The sequence below is a fragment of the Eutrigla gurnardus genome (assembly GCF_963514095.1).
Source record: "Eutrigla gurnardus genome assembly, chromosome: 12".
In the NCBI taxonomy this organism is placed as follows: Eukaryota; Metazoa; Chordata; class Actinopteri; order Perciformes; family Triglidae; genus Eutrigla; species Eutrigla gurnardus.
The window spans coordinates 3753348-3773071 of NC_139926.1; the positions used below are offsets into that span (position 1 = coordinate 3753348).

At 42.3% G+C, this 19724-nt stretch overlaps 1 protein-coding gene across 4 annotated transcripts; it reads left to right on the top strand.

Annotated features, from left to right (window-relative positions):
* Positions 1 to 6271: 6271 nt before the first annotated feature.
* Positions 6272 to 17364, top strand: gtpbp8 (GTP binding protein 8). Of its 4 annotated transcripts, none has more exons than XM_084023446.1 (8): positions 6272 to 6404; positions 6757 to 6972; positions 7046 to 7199; positions 8447 to 8545; positions 9737 to 9867; positions 12634 to 12733; positions 15694 to 15812; positions 17223 to 17364. In XM_084023446.1, exons 2-8 carry the CDS (start codon positions 6803 to 6805, stop codon positions 17311 to 17313), a joined length of 864 nt encoding a protein of 287 aa, XP_083879572.1. In that variant the 5' UTR covers positions 6272 to 6404; positions 6757 to 6802; the 3' UTR covers positions 17314 to 17364. The 4 variants fall into 4 exon arrangements, with proteins under 4 accessions (XP_083879572.1, XP_083879571.1, XP_083879570.1 ...); XM_084023445.1 differs by having other exon boundaries at positions 6274 to 6404; positions 6732 to 6972; XM_084023447.1 differs by having other exon boundaries at positions 6309 to 6404; positions 6735 to 6972.
* Positions 17365 to 19724: the final 2360 nt, after the last annotated feature.

A 19724-nucleotide genomic window follows, 5' to 3' on the forward strand; every position in this document is an offset into this window, starting at 1 on the left:
ATTCATTTTTCCAACATTCAAATCAACAAAGCAGTAGTAGTAAAAATATTATGATATCATTTTAAGGTCATATCGCCCAGCCCCTGAGGCTGCTGCAACAGTTGCTTCTGTTTTTGTTTGTCTGTTTCATTTGTACTTCCAAGGTGAACACATTTTCTCTTCTGCTGTTGAGTGTCTGAGCGGTTTGTACTGCTCCTCCTGCAACATAAGGATGCCTGTTTCTCTTTATCAGCATGGATGCACATAAACATTACAAGTACGTTTGCAGCACCAACATTCCACCCTGAACATGCGTGTCTTCCAAAAAATTCCAAATTTACAAAAACATTTCCAAAAACTGCAACTAAATCAATAGCAATCGGAAGTAAAAAAAAAGAAAAAAAAAAGAGAGAGATTGCTTTCAGCACCAAACACTACACATTCTTGATGTGTGTTGTTCCCATCATTGTCTTTGTGGAGACCTCACAGTGTCATCCAGAGTCTCTGCACTCTGACATCCTCAGTGTCTTGTTTCCCTGCATTTCCTTCTCAGGGCTTTATTTGTCAAGATTGCTTCCTGGCTCAAGGTCACTCCTCATTCAACCTCCTCTCCTCGGAGTATCGATGCCAGCAGAGCCACGGCTGTTGGCCGCTAAAGCTAAATCGATATCCCTCAGTGCTCAGCGCTTGTGCTCTAATATCCTCCAAACACCACCTGCCAAAATATTTATGCTGTATTCATGGGAGTTGCTGAGAGTGAGACACGGAGAACAAGGAGAGACACAGCCGGCGGCTCGGTTGGATCTTGGATAAAACACTTGTGTGATTTATAGTTTAATGCAATTCTTATTAAATGTTGCAGAGTCAGTGCAGCTAACGGCTGAGCTGTTCAGCTCGAGTATGGTGAGGAGAGTGAATATTATTGATGTGTTGGCTGATTCATTTCATTTGGAGCAGGGTGAGGGCAGCCATTCCTCTGATTGTTCTGTTTACTTAACGGTGACAGAGAGAGTAATGAGATGCCGGAGGGAGGGAGCGCGCTATGCGTGATTAAATGATACAGCATCTCGAAGCAAAGTTGTCCGCTTGTCCGCACGTTGACCACTGGTAGACGGAGGACGTCTGGGCCAGCCAGCTTGTGGCCAGATGGGCAGACAGAACAAATGCAGCCCGTGTTAATCTGGAGTTTTGACCTTTAGGTGAGCGTGTGTGACAGCTGTGTGTGTGTGTGTGTGTGAGGGCGTATCGACGGATTGACATCTTGACTCCATAAACTCATCCTTACTTCATCCTCCTGGACAAACAAAAGCTTTGGTATTTGGCTTTGGTATTGTGTCAGTCCATTGTGCCCCGCCGTGGCGGGAGGTATTGGAGGCCCAGCAGGGAGTGAACGGGGGCGGGCCCAGTGGTTAACATGCAAATGAGTGGTTAAATGGGTCTGAAAAGGTGACTCGGGTCAAACTCTGTGATACTTCAGTGTTGGATTAAAGCGGCATCAGTGTGTGGGTGTGTGTGGGCGTCTGGTCAGCGTTGCAGCTGGACTGTTTCCTCGTCATATATTGTCAAAACGACCAGAGGGCCATTCAGTGGCCTCGAATGGTGCCTCCAAACCCTGCAAAGCTGTCTGTCGCGCATCAATCAAGCACAATGAAAGAATTGCAACAGACAGAGAGGCCAAAAAGCCAAGGGATTCCAGAGAGACAGACAGCGAATGAGGAGCCTAAGAACAAATGATGATGATGATGATGATGATAGTGAGGTTGGGCGTGTGGGCAGGATGTTTGGGGACAATCCATTTTGTAGGATATCTTTTTTTTATTTTATTGATATACACCCTGGGGAGGTAAATGCCATCGTGTCCTGCGCTATAGATGTCTGCTTGGTGGAAGATTGATTTGTCTGGCATTTGATCCTCTGGCTCACGGTGAAGGATGTGGTGGTGGAGTCATGAGAGCAGCCATGGCCGCCCGCCCTCTGTTCCCTGTCTATCCCTCTTATCTTCCTCTCTGCTCCTTCCATCATGTATCTGTCCCTTATGCTGCTACATATCCCTCACTGTCTTGTTTCCAACACAAGTCCCTCATGAAAACACAGCAGAGGTGTGGTGTTCTGAGGTTTAAAGGTGTTCGTCAGCGTTCTGTTGTGCTAACTGCCATTTAAGTGTCTGACTGAGGTAAAAACGTCTGCTTATTAAAGAGTAACTAAACCCCAAGTTGTCATCAACAAACCAATAAAACCATGCAACCTGTCCGGTCACTGCAGAATGTTGAGAGAAGAGTAAAATAAGATAAAATAAAATAAACCTTCATTGGTCCCGTGGCAGGGACATTTATCATCTTACAGCTAACAACTACATTTAAAATATATTGTCATGCACAGACTGAGTGGTTGAATTCATGTTATTACACATATGAAATATATGAAATGTTGAAATAGTATACAATGTAGAGTGTTCATGGTGATGTCACCAATTGATAAGTGCACTACAGTTTTAGTGGAATACAGTTTTGAAGCCTCGAGTTCAGCATTTTGGCTCTCCCCATCTTGGATTTTTTGCAATATGTGAAGGAAGTGACCATATTTGGCCTGTAGAGGAGCAATGGTGGGTCTCATGCAGCAGAGCAGCATTCTGTTTCATTTATTTATTCTGGTGTGAAGCTATTAACAAAGTTAGCTTCATAATTCAAGGTCAACTTTACATCTAAGTGTTAAAGTCATCTTAGTAGCTAACTGCATTGGTAGCATGGACCTGTCAATCACAAGGTAGCCCCGCCCCCTAAAGCATCCCCTGCTTTCTGGTCTATTTGACTCTGAACGGACCATAATTGACTAAATGAGCATCATGCTGGATTGTTTAATGTTTACTTAGATGTAAATCAAGATAGAAGTAGGGTAATTTTCTCACAGACTTCCATGCAATCAGACTTCTTCTTGGCACCAGAGGAGTCGCCCCCTGGTGGCCAGTAGAGAGAATGCAAGTTTAAGGCACATCAGTTCCCACATCCATGGCGGTGAATCTCCCTGTTTAATAACAAAGTGTTAAATGCAGCTCCCAGCCTTTGCTAAGTAATCCAATGAACACAGAACGACTCCTCCTTTGATTCTTAAATTAGTTGAAAGTGTGTAATTAACTGCTCGATACATGTGCGACACTCATTCACTGATGCACAAGACACGCATGCAATAAAGGGAAGAGAAAAACGGAGAGACACGCAGAGGATAAATCAGGCATATTTAATTCTCTGCTCTAATAAGGCACTCAATTCATATGATATTCTCTTAAATGGTTGATGAATGAAATACTTGCAGGCACAACCAACATGAGAATAAAAGACTCCACAGCAAAAGGACAGGGAGAATATGAGAGTTGTAATTGGACACCGTGTGAATTAATTTGTTCCGTGAACTCACTATGAATCACATGAGGTCATAAAACCCAGATGGAGCAGGGCGAGGATTGGCACGAGGTAGTGGAGGCCAGATATTTAACATACTAGCCAAATGGGCTCAAGAAATGCTTTCGCAGGTCTGCATCGCCACCGTGTGGAGAGACACGGGATGACAAACTGTGGGAGAGCCCTGTGATACAATTTGAAGTGCGTGTGAGATCCTTAAAGTGTGCCAAATATTCTATAGCTTTCAAATAAAAATTGCTTTTCAGACCATTAATCGTCTGCCCGTAGGGAGGAATGTGGACAGTAACTACTGTGAGGAGAAGGCTAACCTGTGAAACCTGACCACCACTTGACTATTGATGAAACTCCATTTCCTACTGGGAGCAAAAGAATGCAGAGTGGGAGAGAAGCCTGGAGTCGCTCTTATCACTGCCACCTCCTATAAGCAAATTTATGAAGACGTTTCTTTGGCGTGCGCTACATTAACGTCAGTATTATAATCCTCAATAATCCCCACAGAGAGGGTGATGGAGGACGTATGTGACAGCTAGAACTGTACCTTTCCCTGTGGATAGGAGACGTTTTTCCCCCCAAAGAGCAGGAATGTTGCTGTGCGTTTCACCAGCCATGCGTCAGTGTGAAGAATGTAGCTGAATCTAAAAGCGGAGTCATGCTCATTAATTATGCCCCAATGCCCTATGCACTATTAGAATAGCACATGGGATAGAGATGTAATTGAAACATCCTTGTTTTAGCCTCCTCTGGGCCTCATTGGGTTCTCTGTCACACTTCTAACATATCTTCTGACAAAACAGGAGGTTGGGATGTAACAGTGTGCCAAAAGAGTTGAAATAGTAGTTGACATTATATATCCTTGTTGTTAGTTGCAAACAGGGTTCTGGGGGCGAACGTCCCAAAAGTGCACTGCTTTCTCTTGTTATTTCTTTGTTTCTCTTTTAAATACAATACAACAGGAAGATAATACTTTTGAAATGCTCTTTTTTTTAATTCAAGCAGAGTTGGGGGAAATATGTAAAAGCATTAGTAGCTGGTATTATTGTGCAGAATGACTTGTCTGCAACAGAATTTAAATGTGTGGCATCTCCGACAGGAGACAGATACCTTTGAGTTCCTGCTTGAATGGTAGCATGAATTACACAATGATGTTTGTCGGTTAAAAAGAACCTTTTTCAAGTCCATGATGGTTAACCAGAAATAGTCCTCTCTATTGGCAGAAATGAAACATAAATATGTTTTCTTTAGTGTATAAACACCTGGAAATAACAATTGTGATATCTAGAAATGGGATAACCAACTCAGTGTGGCAATCTCTCTGGCAGTCATAAGCAGCTTTAAGAACCGTTTAACAGCTGTTTAATAACTTTTGTTATGATATGACACTCTTAATAAAATTGAATATCACTGAATTTAATTGAATTTGGTGTCCGGCTTGCTGGAGTGATGGGGCTTGTGTTTTTTGTTTGTTTGTCCCTCTTGTTGTGTTTAAATGTGCTATACAAATAAAGTTGACTGAAATTGACTTTCATATCCATTCCACTCCATGGATAAACAAAACTGTGCACTAAAACCTGGAATATGATATAAAACTCATCTCATCTGCCGTCGCAATGGTTTATGGGACGGATTGATTGCAACACTCGTCGCCAAGGAATGGGATTGGTTGATGTTGCAGTCTGAGTTGCTGCAGCACTCCGTCAACAAGAGAGTCAATCTTCTGAGTGGGATTGGTTCAAAAGAGACGTTTCAGTTGGTTGCCATCTGCAACCCCACCACTAGATGCCACCAAACACCTACACACTAGAACCTTAAAGCCATGGTTCGGAGTAAAATGCACCCTAGGGTCAGTTCCACTATGACATCCAACCAAATACCCCCACAGAAGCATTTAAAAGTTAAAACGCTGAAAACGCTTTCAAATATCATCTAGTATCAAGTATTCAATTCAATCAAATGAAAGTGTTTTAAGTGTTGACCTGATAATAGAAGCATTTATAAAAATTCAGCAAAACTTTTTCATACTCTTGCGTGAAACTCGCGTCACGGCATCGGCTGGGTAAACACGGAAGTGGCGTCGATGATAAAAGTGTTCTTTTAAATAAACTCCTGGTGTACTTACAAACTTTCAAATGCCTCATTTTGTGAGTACAGACCCTATGTGTACTACTGCAGAAGTTTGGTTACATCCCATGCATTATTAGTGGGGTAATTTACGAAATATACATGATGTACCGTTCGAGTTAGTACTAAGCCATTCGGCTGATAGCCCTATTTTGACCAATGTCGACCATCGCTAAAAATGCTTCTGAGGGGGTGTTTGGCTGGATGTCAGGGTGGAAATTACCTAGGGTGCATTTCACACCAAACCATCGCTTTAACTATGCACAATACAGTAGGCTAATGATTCCAAGCTGTCAAAGCAGGATTTTATAGGTTTTATATAAGGTTTTTCACTACAACACTAAAACATTTAAAAAGCCTCCTGCTGATACTACTTATATTATAACTACAACTAATGATAGTAAAAATAATATTGATAATAATAATAATAATAATAATAATAATAATAATAATAATAATAATAATAATAATAATAATAATATCAACAATATTAACAACAACAACAATAATAATAATAATAATAATAATAATAATAATAATAATAATAATAATAATAATAATAATAATAGCCTTATCGAAGCCTTAATTTGTTTCTGGACAGTTTTGACTAAAATGTATATTTCATTTAATTTTTTAGTAAGTGTAGTTTGTTTATTCAATAAAGTAAGTCAGATAAGTACCCGAATAGTTTATTAAATAATATAATAAGAACCCGGAACTCTTAAATTCACAGAATGTATTTCCAGTCGGACTCATTTGAGCGCTGCACGCAACATGGAGGACGGTGAAAACAATTTTTGAAAGTTCAGTTATAGCGGATGATAACGCTCCGTTGAAGCCAAACGATGCTTCATTATTAAGTTATAAAGCAATGGAAATATTGGAAATATAGTAAGTCGTGAAATAAACTCGAATTTCCCAAATGTTAATTTTTAACGTGTTGACAAATGCTGAATGTTAATGTTTTGCTAGTCTTTCCTGGCCACTTGATATGGTCATACGAGTTAATAACAAAAGTATTAGGAAGCCATGAAGAGTAGTTATGTTTTAACGGTGTTTCTGAAACATTAGCGTTAGCTCTTAATGGTGTCTCCCGCGTGCTTTTACGTGTGTAGGTTCTCGTAAAAATAGAAACAACAGAAATATGTCAGAAAGTTATCTCATATCGGAATACACCCCAAGTTAATCAACACTTTACACACCATTGAAATAATCTAGCAGGCGTTTGGTTCTTCACGTATAGCTGAGAAGGGCTGACGGCAGATCAGCAACTCAAATCCAAGCGGAAGATGTTTTGTCTCCGGCCGTCCCTGCGGCTTCATCCTGGGACACAACTATTCTCCGTCTCCTGGCAGAGTGTCCATAAACTTGCCTCACTTCAGAAAGCCACAAAGCTTCCCCCAAAGAAAGTCCAGAGCTTACTCTACCCCTTCAGTGAGCTGGAGGGTTACCTGGACAGGTACTGGATTGTGTCTACTTGTAGATATTTATTTTCCATGTATTCTTTCTGAGCATAATTGGATTGTGTTCAGGTCTGTGGACAGGACCCCGTTCCAGCTCTTCCATCCCAGTGTGGAGGACATGCTGAAAGCAGAAAAGCTCTTCTGCTCTTCGCCGTCCCATCAGATCGATTACTGCGTCTCTGCAGAGAGGATGGACCATGTTCCTGCCCTGAAACCACCAGAGGTTTGTGGGCGTCTTCGGCCACACTGTTAACGACTGTTAAAATGTCATCTCTTCTCGTTTCCGCACGCATTCTTACCCTTAGTTAAATACCGAACCATGTCTGCTCATCGCTAAGGCTGCCTTCCATCTAGCTTTAGAACGAACCCTTGTTTTAATGCAGAGCTGTTTCCTGTCTATTGCCCACTAAAGGTGACCGTTCACTAGAGAGGGCATGAATTGATTAAATAATTAATAATGTGGCAGACCTGGTAATACTGTGGCCGACCGATGGTTCTCGGTAGAGGGAACTTTTTGTGCTTGGCAGACGGTGGAACACAGTGGAGAACGTGGAACACAGTGGAGAACGTGCCACCAGGTCTCACTCATTTAATTATCTGGTCCAGTTTATTGTAAATACATTTGCAAAATATGAAATGTTTGACTGCACATTTGTGGGCATTTCTCTATGTTCAAATAAAATGTGTTACTGACAGTTAATTGTGCAACAACATTGTGAAGGAACTGGAATTGATCAACTGCTCGTGTAAAGATAGAGATTGAGTGGAGGCTTCTTAAAGTGACATCAAGTTATTCTTTAACGAGCATGTTTGTTGCCTTCAAACATGGCGACGGCTGTTTGCTGCCATATTAATCATACAGAAAGCCTTAACATCCAATCACATTACACAGTAATTGAACCCTGCCTGCTTCCACAGTTGGGTTGGAATTGTTTCTTCATCTCACAAACCCATGCTTGTTCACATTTCCCTTCCGCAAACCCAGAAGTCTGTGGAAAATGTAGCGTAATGTCTCTTTCCCCTCCTGCAGCCTCATACATAATTAAGCACCAGTTGATAATAAATGAGCAGATTTATAACCTTACGGACAATCGTTCACCAGAGGCTCCACCACGGAACATTGGGCAGGACGGAGCGACGGCTCTCTTTGCCGAGTTAGTTACCTCTCTGCCTCTCTGCTCTGACAGTGGATGATGTATTTGTAGCTTCCTGGCAGCATGAGCCTCCATCCATCTGTTCGTGTCTGAGAGATGGATGAGGCGGAGTCGTCGGTACTAGCACTCACAAAATGGTAGCAGTCAATGAGAGCAGGCGGGCGGGTGAAACACCGAATGAGGAGAACCTGGAAGATCAACATGAACTCACACAAATCACCCAATTCCTACCAAGAGGTTCAGCCGTTACCACAGTAACAGTAACACACTCATTTAGAATGAAGGAACTAACCACTTGTGTGTGTTTTGTTTCCAGGTGTGTTTCATCGGCAGAAGCAACGTGGGCAAGTCGTCTCTCATCAAAGCTCTGTTCTCCCTGACTCCCGAGGTGGAAGTCCGAGTCTCCAAAACTCCAGTAAGTAGTCTTATCCCACATGCAGTTATCTGTTTATGTAGAGTTAACCCTCACATTAACAGTATGTAACGTTTAGTACACGTGTACAAAACCTGAGAAGTTAGTTCTCTAAAACTGTCTTGTATCAAAGGTTGGTATCGATGATTTGAACATGTTGAGTTTTGTTTATTGATCAGATTTTATTTAAACGGTAATTACGGAGACGGCACACTTGTGATTGTTTACATGGCATAATTTCTACAAATTTACAGTATTTGTCTACATGTTTGCTTTCATATAACGGAAGAGAAGAAAACACAATCTGATATTTTTTTTAATTGAAATTATCTCCTAAATATTCAAATTGAAGACTTGTCAAAGTATGGAGAAGTTTGATATATTTTGTAAGTAAAGAATTAAAAAAATTCATCAGTGGATTGGGATTCAAGATTGAGATTTTCCTCTGTTGTTTAGTTGCGACCTCTTGGAATGTGTGCATACAGCACTTTTTTTATTATTAGCATAAATAATAATGTCCTGCTGTGGACTTATTTATACAGTTTAAAATATCGATATCAGTTTAAATGTACGCTATATTTAGAACAGTTTCACCGCCCCACAATACGATGGGGATCTCATCTATTCAAAGCCTCCAGACTCCTGTCAGACTTTGGGGTTTTAAAGGGTCAGTTTGGATTCACCAAAGTCACACAATAATAGAAACTATCCAACTGATCGAGGCAGCGGCAGAACAGAAACCTCTGTGTCTAAAATACAGTTTAGCTGCCGTGCTAGTGCTCCTGATCCCCCAAACTCAATCTACTGCAGTTCATACAGTATTTAGGTTTTTACCATGTTAGTAGGGACGATTGTGAAATCCTAGGTCAATACTGATGCTTCAAATAATAACTTGTCTGACAGCCGATACTGATACTTCCAATACGTTGGAGCTGAACATCACAAAACAAACGTGCATCTGAAGCTGCAGCTGCGGTTTCAGTGTAACAGCCAGGATGAACATCTGCCACTGCCGTCCGTTAAATGTCTTTTATCTGCCAGGCTGATGGCCGTCAGCAAGGTGAATTTCAGCTGATTGATTGATATTTATTGTTTGTTACCCTTCAAATGTTAACACCGTACACCACAAGTGTTGCAATAATCTGGTAATGAATCTTCAGTCTTGTTCAGAGTTGAACCCTATTTCCTCCTCAGGGTCACACAAAGAAGATGAACTTCTTCCGAGTGGGCCGAGCCTTCACCGTCGTTGACATGCCGGGGTACGGACACCGAGCACCCAAGGACTTTGTGGATATGGTGGAGCCCTATCTCCTCACGAGGAACAAGTAAGACATCACTGATGGAGCTCCCTGGGGGAAGCAGGTCGTGTGTGTAGCGTGTGGAATAAAGAGTAACCTCCCCATCATATGAATCAGATGTATATGGTGCTGCAGATGTTGGGAGGAGGCCGCGGCCAAACTCCCTTCATTGTTCTGGGAAAAGAGTATCACTGAAGATTCCAAAGGAATGTTTCATTTAAAGACCTGGGGCCTCATGTATCAATGTTGCGTACGCACAAAAACGTGGCGTACGTAATTTTCCACGCCGACGTTCAGATGTATCAAAAGTGAAATGAGCGTGGAAATGTGCGGTGTCCCACGGCAGCTTCATGGCTGGCGTACGCACGTTTCTACAGCTATTGTTCCTTTGGCGACGCTCTGAGGTGATGCTGGGAAACTGTTAATTATATGAAAACAATTAGTCCTCAGAGTAATGTGCACATCAGAGACACATTAATGGACAATTAACACACACGTGTTTGCAATCATATGGATGGATATAAAAGCATGCGCAAAGTGATGAAAAAATGGCATTAACAATGGCAGCCTTGGCCTTGTTAGAAGACATCGCAAACGGTAACATCAGACGTGAGAGGGTGTTTAGAGAACGGGAGGATATGTTAGCAAATGACGACAACTGGCTCATGAGTCGTTTAAGGTTGCCGAGGCCAGTGTTACTGGAGCTGTGCGCAGAGCTGCGGCCGGCCCTAGAAAGAAACACAGCCAGGAGCCAGGGGTTGTCCGTGCCCACACAGGTGCTGACCACTCTGGGGTTTCTGGCAACAGGAGCCTTCCAGAGGGAACTGGCCGATCGGTCAGGAGTGTGCCAGTCCACTCTGAGCCGAGCCATGCCAGCTGTGTGGGACGGGATCATAAGAATGTCATCCAGGTACATCAAATTCCCATACAATGCTGTTGAACAGGCCAACATTAAAGCGCAATTTGCAGCAAGAGCCGGTTTCCCTAATGTAATCGGAGCTATTGACTGCACACATGTTGCTATAAAAGCGCCATCACAGGATGAATTTCTTTTTGTCAACAGGAAACATTTTCATTCAATAAATGTTCAAATAATATGTGATGCGCAAATGCAGCTCACCAACATCGTGGCAAGGTGGCCTGGTTCAACGCATGACTCGTTCATTCTTACTAATAGCATGGTTGGTAACAGGCTGGAGGCTGGCACGGTGCGCGATGGGTGGCTTCTCGGTGAGTAAATGTATCCGTTTAATTGCGCCCCGAATGTAAACCAGCACGATGCCCATTTGGGCACGTGCATTCAAATATGTGCATTTGTTTTTCCCTGGTGAAAATAGAGCGGCAGAGCTATCTAACAAGCCCTTTATTGTCTCCTTGTGTTCAGTATTTGTGTCGATAAACGCGTGCGTAAAGTTGGAAATGTCACACTGCAGCAGCCACGGTGCACTTCTGCAGTCATTAATATAAGTGTGATCAGTCTTGTCAATCCTTGTAATGAAGTTGTTTTGTCCTTCTGTTTGTTTCCCACTAACGGTAGCATATATATATATATATATATATATATATATATATATATATTTTACAAAAAGTAATAGTGATTCGTGCGCTGCTCCGACCCCACAGCATTCACTGCCTCACACACACGCTCCCACTCACATTTCTTTTTTTTTGTGTTAATGTCTGATGAGAGGCTACCAAATAATACTGGTCTTCGAGTCTCTACTTCGTTTAAGAGCGTTTCGAGCTCAGACTCGGTGAAGTTGCGCTTCTTCCCTTTACTCATTTTGTAGATCTGATGGTCCCTGATGAATCCCTGGCGCAGGCCCTATTTAAATTAATTTGCATATTTAAATGGAGGCGTGGACAGGGAGGAGTTTAGCACTTCTACATGTGCGCTCAATTCCACGTGGATTGGGATGTACAAAGGAAAAGTGCTTGGATCCATGCATACGCACACTTTGATACATCTGATTTTTTTTGTGCGTACGACCGTTTCTGGATTCTAGCGTACGCCATGTTTCAGTAGGAAATCCACGCAATTCTTAGTACATGAGGCCCCAGGTCATGGTCATGATTTACTCTCAATACTTTTTCTGCAAATAATCAACTTGCTAACACATTATTGATGGTAGTTTCACATTTCTGGATCAAGTAAAACATATTGCAGAAGAAAAGATGCAGAATTTTAAATCATCAGTTACAACAAAGCACTCAGTAGAAACACTGAACTCTTTGTTTACACGACTCAGAAACGTTCCTCTGGGCCAACAAATTATAGAACCGTATACTTGAGCCATTAGGATATTTTTCATAAGAAAATCTCAAAAACCTTTCAGACAGAGATGGGTTTTTTTCTTATTTCAGGCAGAATAAATAGTATTTAGAGACACAGCCATGATCTGCAAAAGTATATTAAACAAAATCAATCATGAGCAATGCTGCTTATAATAAATAGTAAATAATTATAAAAATAAAAATGAACGTATTTATTACAATATTTCTCAGCAGCCATCCTCTCAGGAGAAATGGGTATAAGGTCTGTTCCTACCTGTGCCAAGATATTTGTAGTATTAAGATATTAGGCTACAATTAAAGTCAGTGGCATGGATGACCGTTTCCTTTAGATTGTATTACCTGTGGATTGTGGCGTTGTCCACAAGGTGATGCTGTTTAATCATTTAGAAGTTGTGTTTTCCCACTACTATATGATGACCAAAACTCTTGGAAGATGATTGTATCTTTTGTCCGAGGTGAGCAGTAAAAGTTGGTTGATGCATCTTTATGTCCCCTCAGTCTGGTGAGGACTTTCCTGTTGGTGGACGGCAGCGTTGGTCTTCAGAAGGCCGACCTGATCGCTCTGGAGATGTGTGAGGAGAACCGACGTCCGTATGTGGTAGGACACTCGCTTTCAACAGAAATGGGAAGATTATGTTTGTTTGGCTGGAAAAGATTTCCAAACAAAGAATTCTATGACATCTGATAATAATAATAATTATAATAATATGTTTTATTTATAGAGTGCTTTTCAAGGCACTCAAAGTCTCCCTACAGTTAAAATAGAAACAGACGGACAGTCGATCGACAGAAACACATTAAAAGTCCATCTAAAAAGGGGAGTTTTACGTAGTGTTTCAAATGTTTTGAACAATTATTTCACCCTGATCTTCGCACTACTAGTGTCTGTGTCCTTGTCTCTCAGTCCAGTCAAGGATCATTCATTGTCATCGTGCAACACAGAGATGCACAAACAAATACAGTTGTAGCCCGTTTACTGCAGCAGAAAACCAGCCGAGGTCAGCTTGATCAGGACTGAACATCAGACAGCCAGGCTGGTTAGCTTAGCTTCCATCTGGGCTCTCCCCCCTCTTTCACCAAGTTGTATTCACTGCATCTAGCAAGACACACATCAGCTGGTTTACTACAGCTGGATGAACCCAAAATACACTATTTAGCTGTGATTTGATATCAATAAACAGATAAAAGAAAAAATGATGCTGAAATAACTCATAATGATGGTGATCAGTAAAAAGTCTGAAGTCATGTTTTGTTAATTCTGTCTGTAAGACGACAAGCTAACAACTTTTAAAATGCTCATTTTCTGAATGGAGTCTGGTTGACGGGTGCTAGGCTATGCTAACATTGTAGCTGCTCCATTAACACTCCAAATAAGGTAATCTAGACATAATTACAGCAGAGACCTCGTTTTTTGGACCACAGACAGTCTCTGGTTTCTCCACTGGTCTGGTCTCTGGACTAATGTACTATCGTAGACCTCTGGAGGACCACAGACAGTCTCTGGTTTCTCCACATAGTCTGGTCTGGTCTCTGGACTAATGTACAATCGTAGACCTCTGGAGGACCACAGACAGAGGAGACAACATTTGTTTCCTCCGTTTCCGATTCAGCATCATCAGGACGACAGGAGCTTGAATATGTGACATGGATGTGTACATACCTCATTTCATCGTGTCGATTCTGCCACTGTTGATTTAATTTAATAAACAAACTAACACAATGTTCACCACAATGGATGGATGTATTTTTGAAAAGCCCTCGGATCAGCTCTACTTCTTCATCCTCCCACGTTGGACTGAAGGCGGAGTGCATTCCACAGTGACTCATTATCGCCTCTAGAGGTTAACGTGGTATAACAAGACATGATGGACACGAGTTAGCATGGTTAGCATGTTCATTTCACTAGATATGACTACCACACAAAAAAACACTTTTCAAGGGAGACCTGGCCAAAACAGTCAGCAGCAAATACAAGTTTACAAACATACAAATGGAAATACAAATACCATTTAAAACACTAAGATTTACATTCAAAGAATGATCTATGATGGAACTTTCTGTGAGACAGTTATGGAGCTATTCAGTTGAAACATTGACATATTATGGAATCTGCTTCTAAGTCTACATACACTGACAATACAATACATGATGTCAACACTGTAACTTCATTTAGTTAATTTTGTGACAGTTTTTAGCTCAAGTTCTGGACAGATCTTCCACATTGCAGCTTTAAATCTCTGCTTGAGAAGCAGCGTATAGTTCTGCAGAAAGTGCAGGATTGGTAAGCATTAATGCTAACTAGCTTCCCCTCTTTTGTTCACATTTGACTCATCCTTACAAATCACCATTATGTCCACACTGAATTAATGCTGAACGCTCTCACTCTGCTATTTAAAAACTGCTGTTCCCTCTGAAATGCCACCGCGGCGTTCTAATGAAGCACCCCCACTCTCTGCAGTCAATTATTCATGCTCCCAGGTTATTAAACAGTCCGACCATTATTAAGGCTGTGACAGTTCCACTTTTAACAAAGATGAAGTCTCACTGCTGAAAGGCAAAGGCAGCATGAAGGAGTGCACTGCTAGGGTCGCTTTCAAACCTGGAACAGACTTTAAATGAGAAAAATTCCCACATTATGTGTGTTTATCCGTCATATTCTGTTGTACATTTTCACATTTATATATATATATTTGTTGTTATTTGTTGTCAATAACTACTTCATATTCCTTTTGTATGTGCAAACACATACAACATAAAGGCAATCTGATTCTGATTCACTTGTGTAGAGGTGTGTCTGCAACGGCCACTGTAATGTTGGATTGAATGAAAACAAGACTTTAAATAGGTAGTCGTCATGGTGACGTCACCCATTGGTTTGTGTACTATGGTTTTGAAGCCTGGAGTTCAGCATCTCGGCCGTCGCCATCTTGGAAACATGTTTTGGACTGTAGAAGCTTAGCTGTAAAGTTGACCTTGAATTATGAAGCTAACTTTGTTAGCAGCTTCACATCAGAATCCAGATGGATCCGGATCCAGTAAGGCTGCCGCTCTGCTGATTGTGTTGGTCAGATGTTAGTCAGATCCACCCTTGCTCCTCCACAGTCCAAATATGGTCACTTCCTTCACTGGTTAAGAAACTTTCCAGATGATGACGGCCAAAATGTTGAACTTGAGGCTTCAAAACTGTCGTCCACAAACCGACGGGAGACGTCACCATGACGACCTCCACTTCTTGTATACAGTCTATGGACCGGACACATGATCTCCTCCCAGGCCTACGGCAAGCAGAGTGTGTTATGGGATAAGATGTATATTATTAAGAGCAGCTCAGACTGCAGTGAGTCAAAAATCTATTCATTCATTGTCAGCAATCAGGAACACAACTTTTTAGAGAGAGGAGTTTAGAGTTCCCTCCTGTTCTAGCTTTCTGTGATTTGCTGACACATCTTATTATCTTTAGTTTTGCTCATAGCTCTACGTTCTTTCATTTGTGCAAGTCTGACTATGTATATTGACCATGAAGGTAGAATTGTAATGCATAAACATGTTGTTTTGTAGATGGTGGTGACGAAGATCGACAAATGTGGCTACGGAACACTGCTGACAAACTTACTGGATCTTCAGGATGTGGTGAAAACTCACACCGCCAGCTGCTTCCCCCAGCCATTCCTGGTCAGGTGAGAGGCACACTTTCGATTTCATACCAGGGATGCTATTTGTGTTTGTAATGGACACACACAGACATCGGCAAATCCCCACCCTGGTCACATTCAAAACAGCCCTTTGTGTTCACCAAGGCCTTTGGGCCCTAGATATTTACTTTTTTGTGTTCTTTGTGTGTGTGACTGTCTGGTTGTTTGTCCCTCCCAATATGTAAAGCGTCCTTGGGTTCCTTGGAAGGCACTATATAAATTCCATTTATTATTATTGTTGTTGTTATTAATATTATAGTTCACCATTAATAAGGTGGCTGTTTCTTGACTCCAGTTGTAGTATGCCACAGTGATGGGCCCCTGTCTTTGGTTGTATAACGTTATACCGGCGTGTATAGCTGTTGTAAGCAATAGCACACTCTGCTGGTCAAACTATGTTATGACAGTTACTGATGATACCAAACAATACTGTGCCAAAATGACTGATATTGTTTTTTTTACTATTATTAAAACGTTCTTCCATGTAGGGGAGAACATGATTTATCATGTGAATATTTTGCTTAATCAGGATTCTTTTTCATGACTACTAAATTATTTGCCAAAGGTTAACAATTATTTTGAGATAAGTGGAAGAATTTGTACTTTCCACCTGTGAGACCTGCGTTGTAAGAAAAACACACTGGCTTGATTAGTTTATGGAGCACCGAATGAAGCCATTTTTGTTTGTTCGTTTTCCACTGTGAATGACTGTGAACACGACGAGTGTATACTACGTTCACCACAACGGAACGTTCTAATCTTTCATGAAATGGGTCCAACTAGAGGAGAGAAACAAAGTGGCTATCGACCCTGTTGACGCTAGAATGGATCTCCAAAAACAAGACTTAGTATAGGTAGTATGCATATATGGGGATCAATGTTTTATACCTTCTATCGGCCAGCGAATATGCCAATACAATATATCTGCGATAGGCTCCACTTTGAAATCCAATTGATCACATCCGTGTTTACTAGCTTCCAGTTCCTGCTTTCCTCTCTTTGTTGGTGCTTGCAGCATATTTTGGTGTGTTAGCGCCACCTGTTCCTCATTTGATGCTTCGATGGTGAAGGGTCGAGATGCAACCACAGAAGCAGCAGCATTTTAGGAAAAAACGTGCTGTTTAGGCAACATGTTGTAGGATTCAGAGATAGCCCTTAAATTACTGTTATGACCCAAAAAACAAACATTATTGTTAAATGTCCAGTTTGAAATGGTTCTTTGAAGGTGTTAATGCAACTTGAAAGTTTCCTCTTTGTATGGGAAAACAATATTAGAATGGAGGAGATTATGTGGGATGCAGAGATTAAATAAGGTTTAATCAAATGCAATAACTGAGAATTGTCGTTGCTGTGCATCCAACTAAAAATGTTTTTCTCTTTCTGTCTTTGCTCCAGCTCCCTTCAGTTTTGGGGGATCTACCTCCTGAGATGCTTCATTACTCATGTAACAGGCAGCATCAGGTTAACAGACACCTCTCAGAGCTGACCCGAGGCCAGCTAACCGCTTCATAGGCTCTTTATTTTCTAATAAAATGTAAAACACTCCTTTCTGGGTCTGGCTGCTCCTTTTACTTCAGAATTACAGATTGCAATACAATATTTGACATCTGGTAAGATAAGAGTGTGGAAGACGTTTAAATCAGGCTGTAAAAATAAAAAACACATTTGTAGATAACCTTTACCAGATGACCTCAGGTTAGTCCCTGAGGGTTCAGGGTTTAAGGCCTTAGGGGGCACCCTGGAACTGGGTCTACATGTAGATAGCATTTGACAGCATTCTACCACAGCTCTATCAGAGGTTGATTGCATTGTGGGGATTCTATGCCACTTTTTCTACTGTGGACTTTAGTATTATATGTTTTCACGAGGATAAAGAACTTTATTTCCTGGCCAACACAACCTATTCTACTGACTTCACATCCTTGTACAGATCACTGCTAAAATCACACTGTAATCACTGCGATGTAGTTTTAATTCAAATATTTCAAATAATTTCACAATTGCAATATCAGTCAACATAATCACTACAAGATAGTTCAGCACATAAAACATTACGACATTGTATTTTTCACTTCCATGAAGAGCATTTGTTAAAACTTCTTTGTGATGTTTTGTGAAGATTGTGAAACCACAATATGCAAAAGATCTGGTTTGGTAGAAGTAGGTGGATTTCTCCTAGCAGGCCCAGAGCAGCAGGATCCAGATCATGATCTTGAATCTGGTCTTAGTTCTCAGGAGATGTGTCAAGCCCCTCATACCACTGCAGAGCCAGTCAGGGAACAACGAGCTCCCACGCTGCCACGCTGGGACCCGGTCTCTCCTCATCCTACTCCTCTCTGATACTCCTCTTTGATCCTTCTCCTCTCCTGATCCTACTCCTCTCTGATACTCCTCATTGATCCTTCTCCTCTCTGATCCTACTCCTCTCTTTCCGTTTCCGGTGCGTGAGTGGTGGTGGCTGCTATGTACTCACTACGTGTACATAGTGTGTGAGACACAAAACAAGGCTGACTTTGCACAGGACTTGACTTTTACTGCTGCTAGGCGCGTGTACACACAGAACTACAGGCGAGGGACACACAGGTAAGCATCTACGTAAACCCAAATGCAAACGCGAACTCAAAACAATACATCACATCTCCCTTCTTCAGCAAAAGAAAACTGTAACTGAAGGGGTCAGGCAGCTCCATGTCCTTTCCTCTTCTGTAGCTCACAGTGATGTCATACCACTGTAATCGCAGGCGCATTCTCTGGATACGCATAGGAGTGGACAGCAGCAGCTTTCTGTAGATATCTTCCAGTGGCTTGTGGTCGTTGTATATTGTGACATGTGTTGGGACCTAACCGTTAGGACTACACAATGCGGCCTACAGAAGCCTACACATGCGGCCAGGACAAAGGGACAAAGGGGATTAAAAACTACACCGCCATTTTAGTTTCACATCTCACCCAGGTGAGAGATGTGACGCCACCCAACGAGTGCCCCATTGGCTGACAGTCTTCAGGGAACCCCGGGGGGTCCCCTGGAGCGGCCTGAGCTTTATAAACCGAAGCCGCCCGGAGAACACTCTCTTATTCGCTCCTATTCACCCTTACTCTCTGGCTCCCACCCGTACCGGGCGCTGGTTCCCGCGCTTCCATCGCAACACCACGTTGCCACGGGAGGCGACCCCTCCACCAACAGGAGGTGGACACGGCCCCGCAGCGCACCGTTGCAACAAGAGGAACCAAGCCGGTTCCTGCCTTCCAGCTACCAGACGCTGTCTGAAGTAAGCTGACTAAATCGCCAAGCCGCGATTATATCGCCGCTCGTGGAAGGAGGAAACACCAACTGTTTCCTTTATTTGAGTTTGATCAACGAGAGGAAACCCGCTCCGCTCTCGTCTGGACGAAGCCGACTCATCACGTCCCCCGCTGACGCCGGGGACTCACGAACCACCGCCGTTACGGAACGCCGTCATCGTCTTACGCAACGATACCAGTAAGAGGCTATCAGTCTGGGCAGAGACACAAGTGATAGTGTAGGATATGCTTGTAATTCTTGTTAATGTGTTTTAAGTTCTGATCGCGCACCGCCGAGTCCGTTGGTTCATGTGCTGCTGTATTTGAATACTGATTGTGTACCACGCAGCTGGGTTGATTTCTGTAACAGTGTTTCCGACTAACCTCCGCCATATTCGCGAGCTCAGAAAGCCTCTACTATCAGTTAAAAGACCGGTCTCGCGGAATAAACGCCAGTTCATTCACGCGAGCCCGTGTGATAACGGCACGCTTTCTGTCCCTCCGAATATCGCTCGCGCATCCTCTCTCTCTTTGTTTGTGTCCCGCTAACACACACACACACACATACACGCCGCACACACGTGTCCTAAGCCAGCTGTTCACGGCGGGCGCTAG

Bases quoted from the DNA above. Each gene is read 5' to 3' on its own strand.
- gtpbp8 (XM_084023446.1), top strand. From the start codon at position 6,803: ATGTTTTGTCTCCGGCCGTCCCTGCGGCTTCATCCTGGGACACAACTA. The intron at 7,200-8,446 runs GTTTGTGGGCGT...TTTTGTTTCCAG, and splicing joins CTGCCCTGAAACCACCAGAG to GTGTGTTTCATCGGCAGAAG. The intron at 12,734-15,693 runs GTAGGACACTCG...GTTGTTTTGTAG, and splicing joins AGAACCGACGTCCGTATGTG to ATGGTGGTGACGAAGATCGA.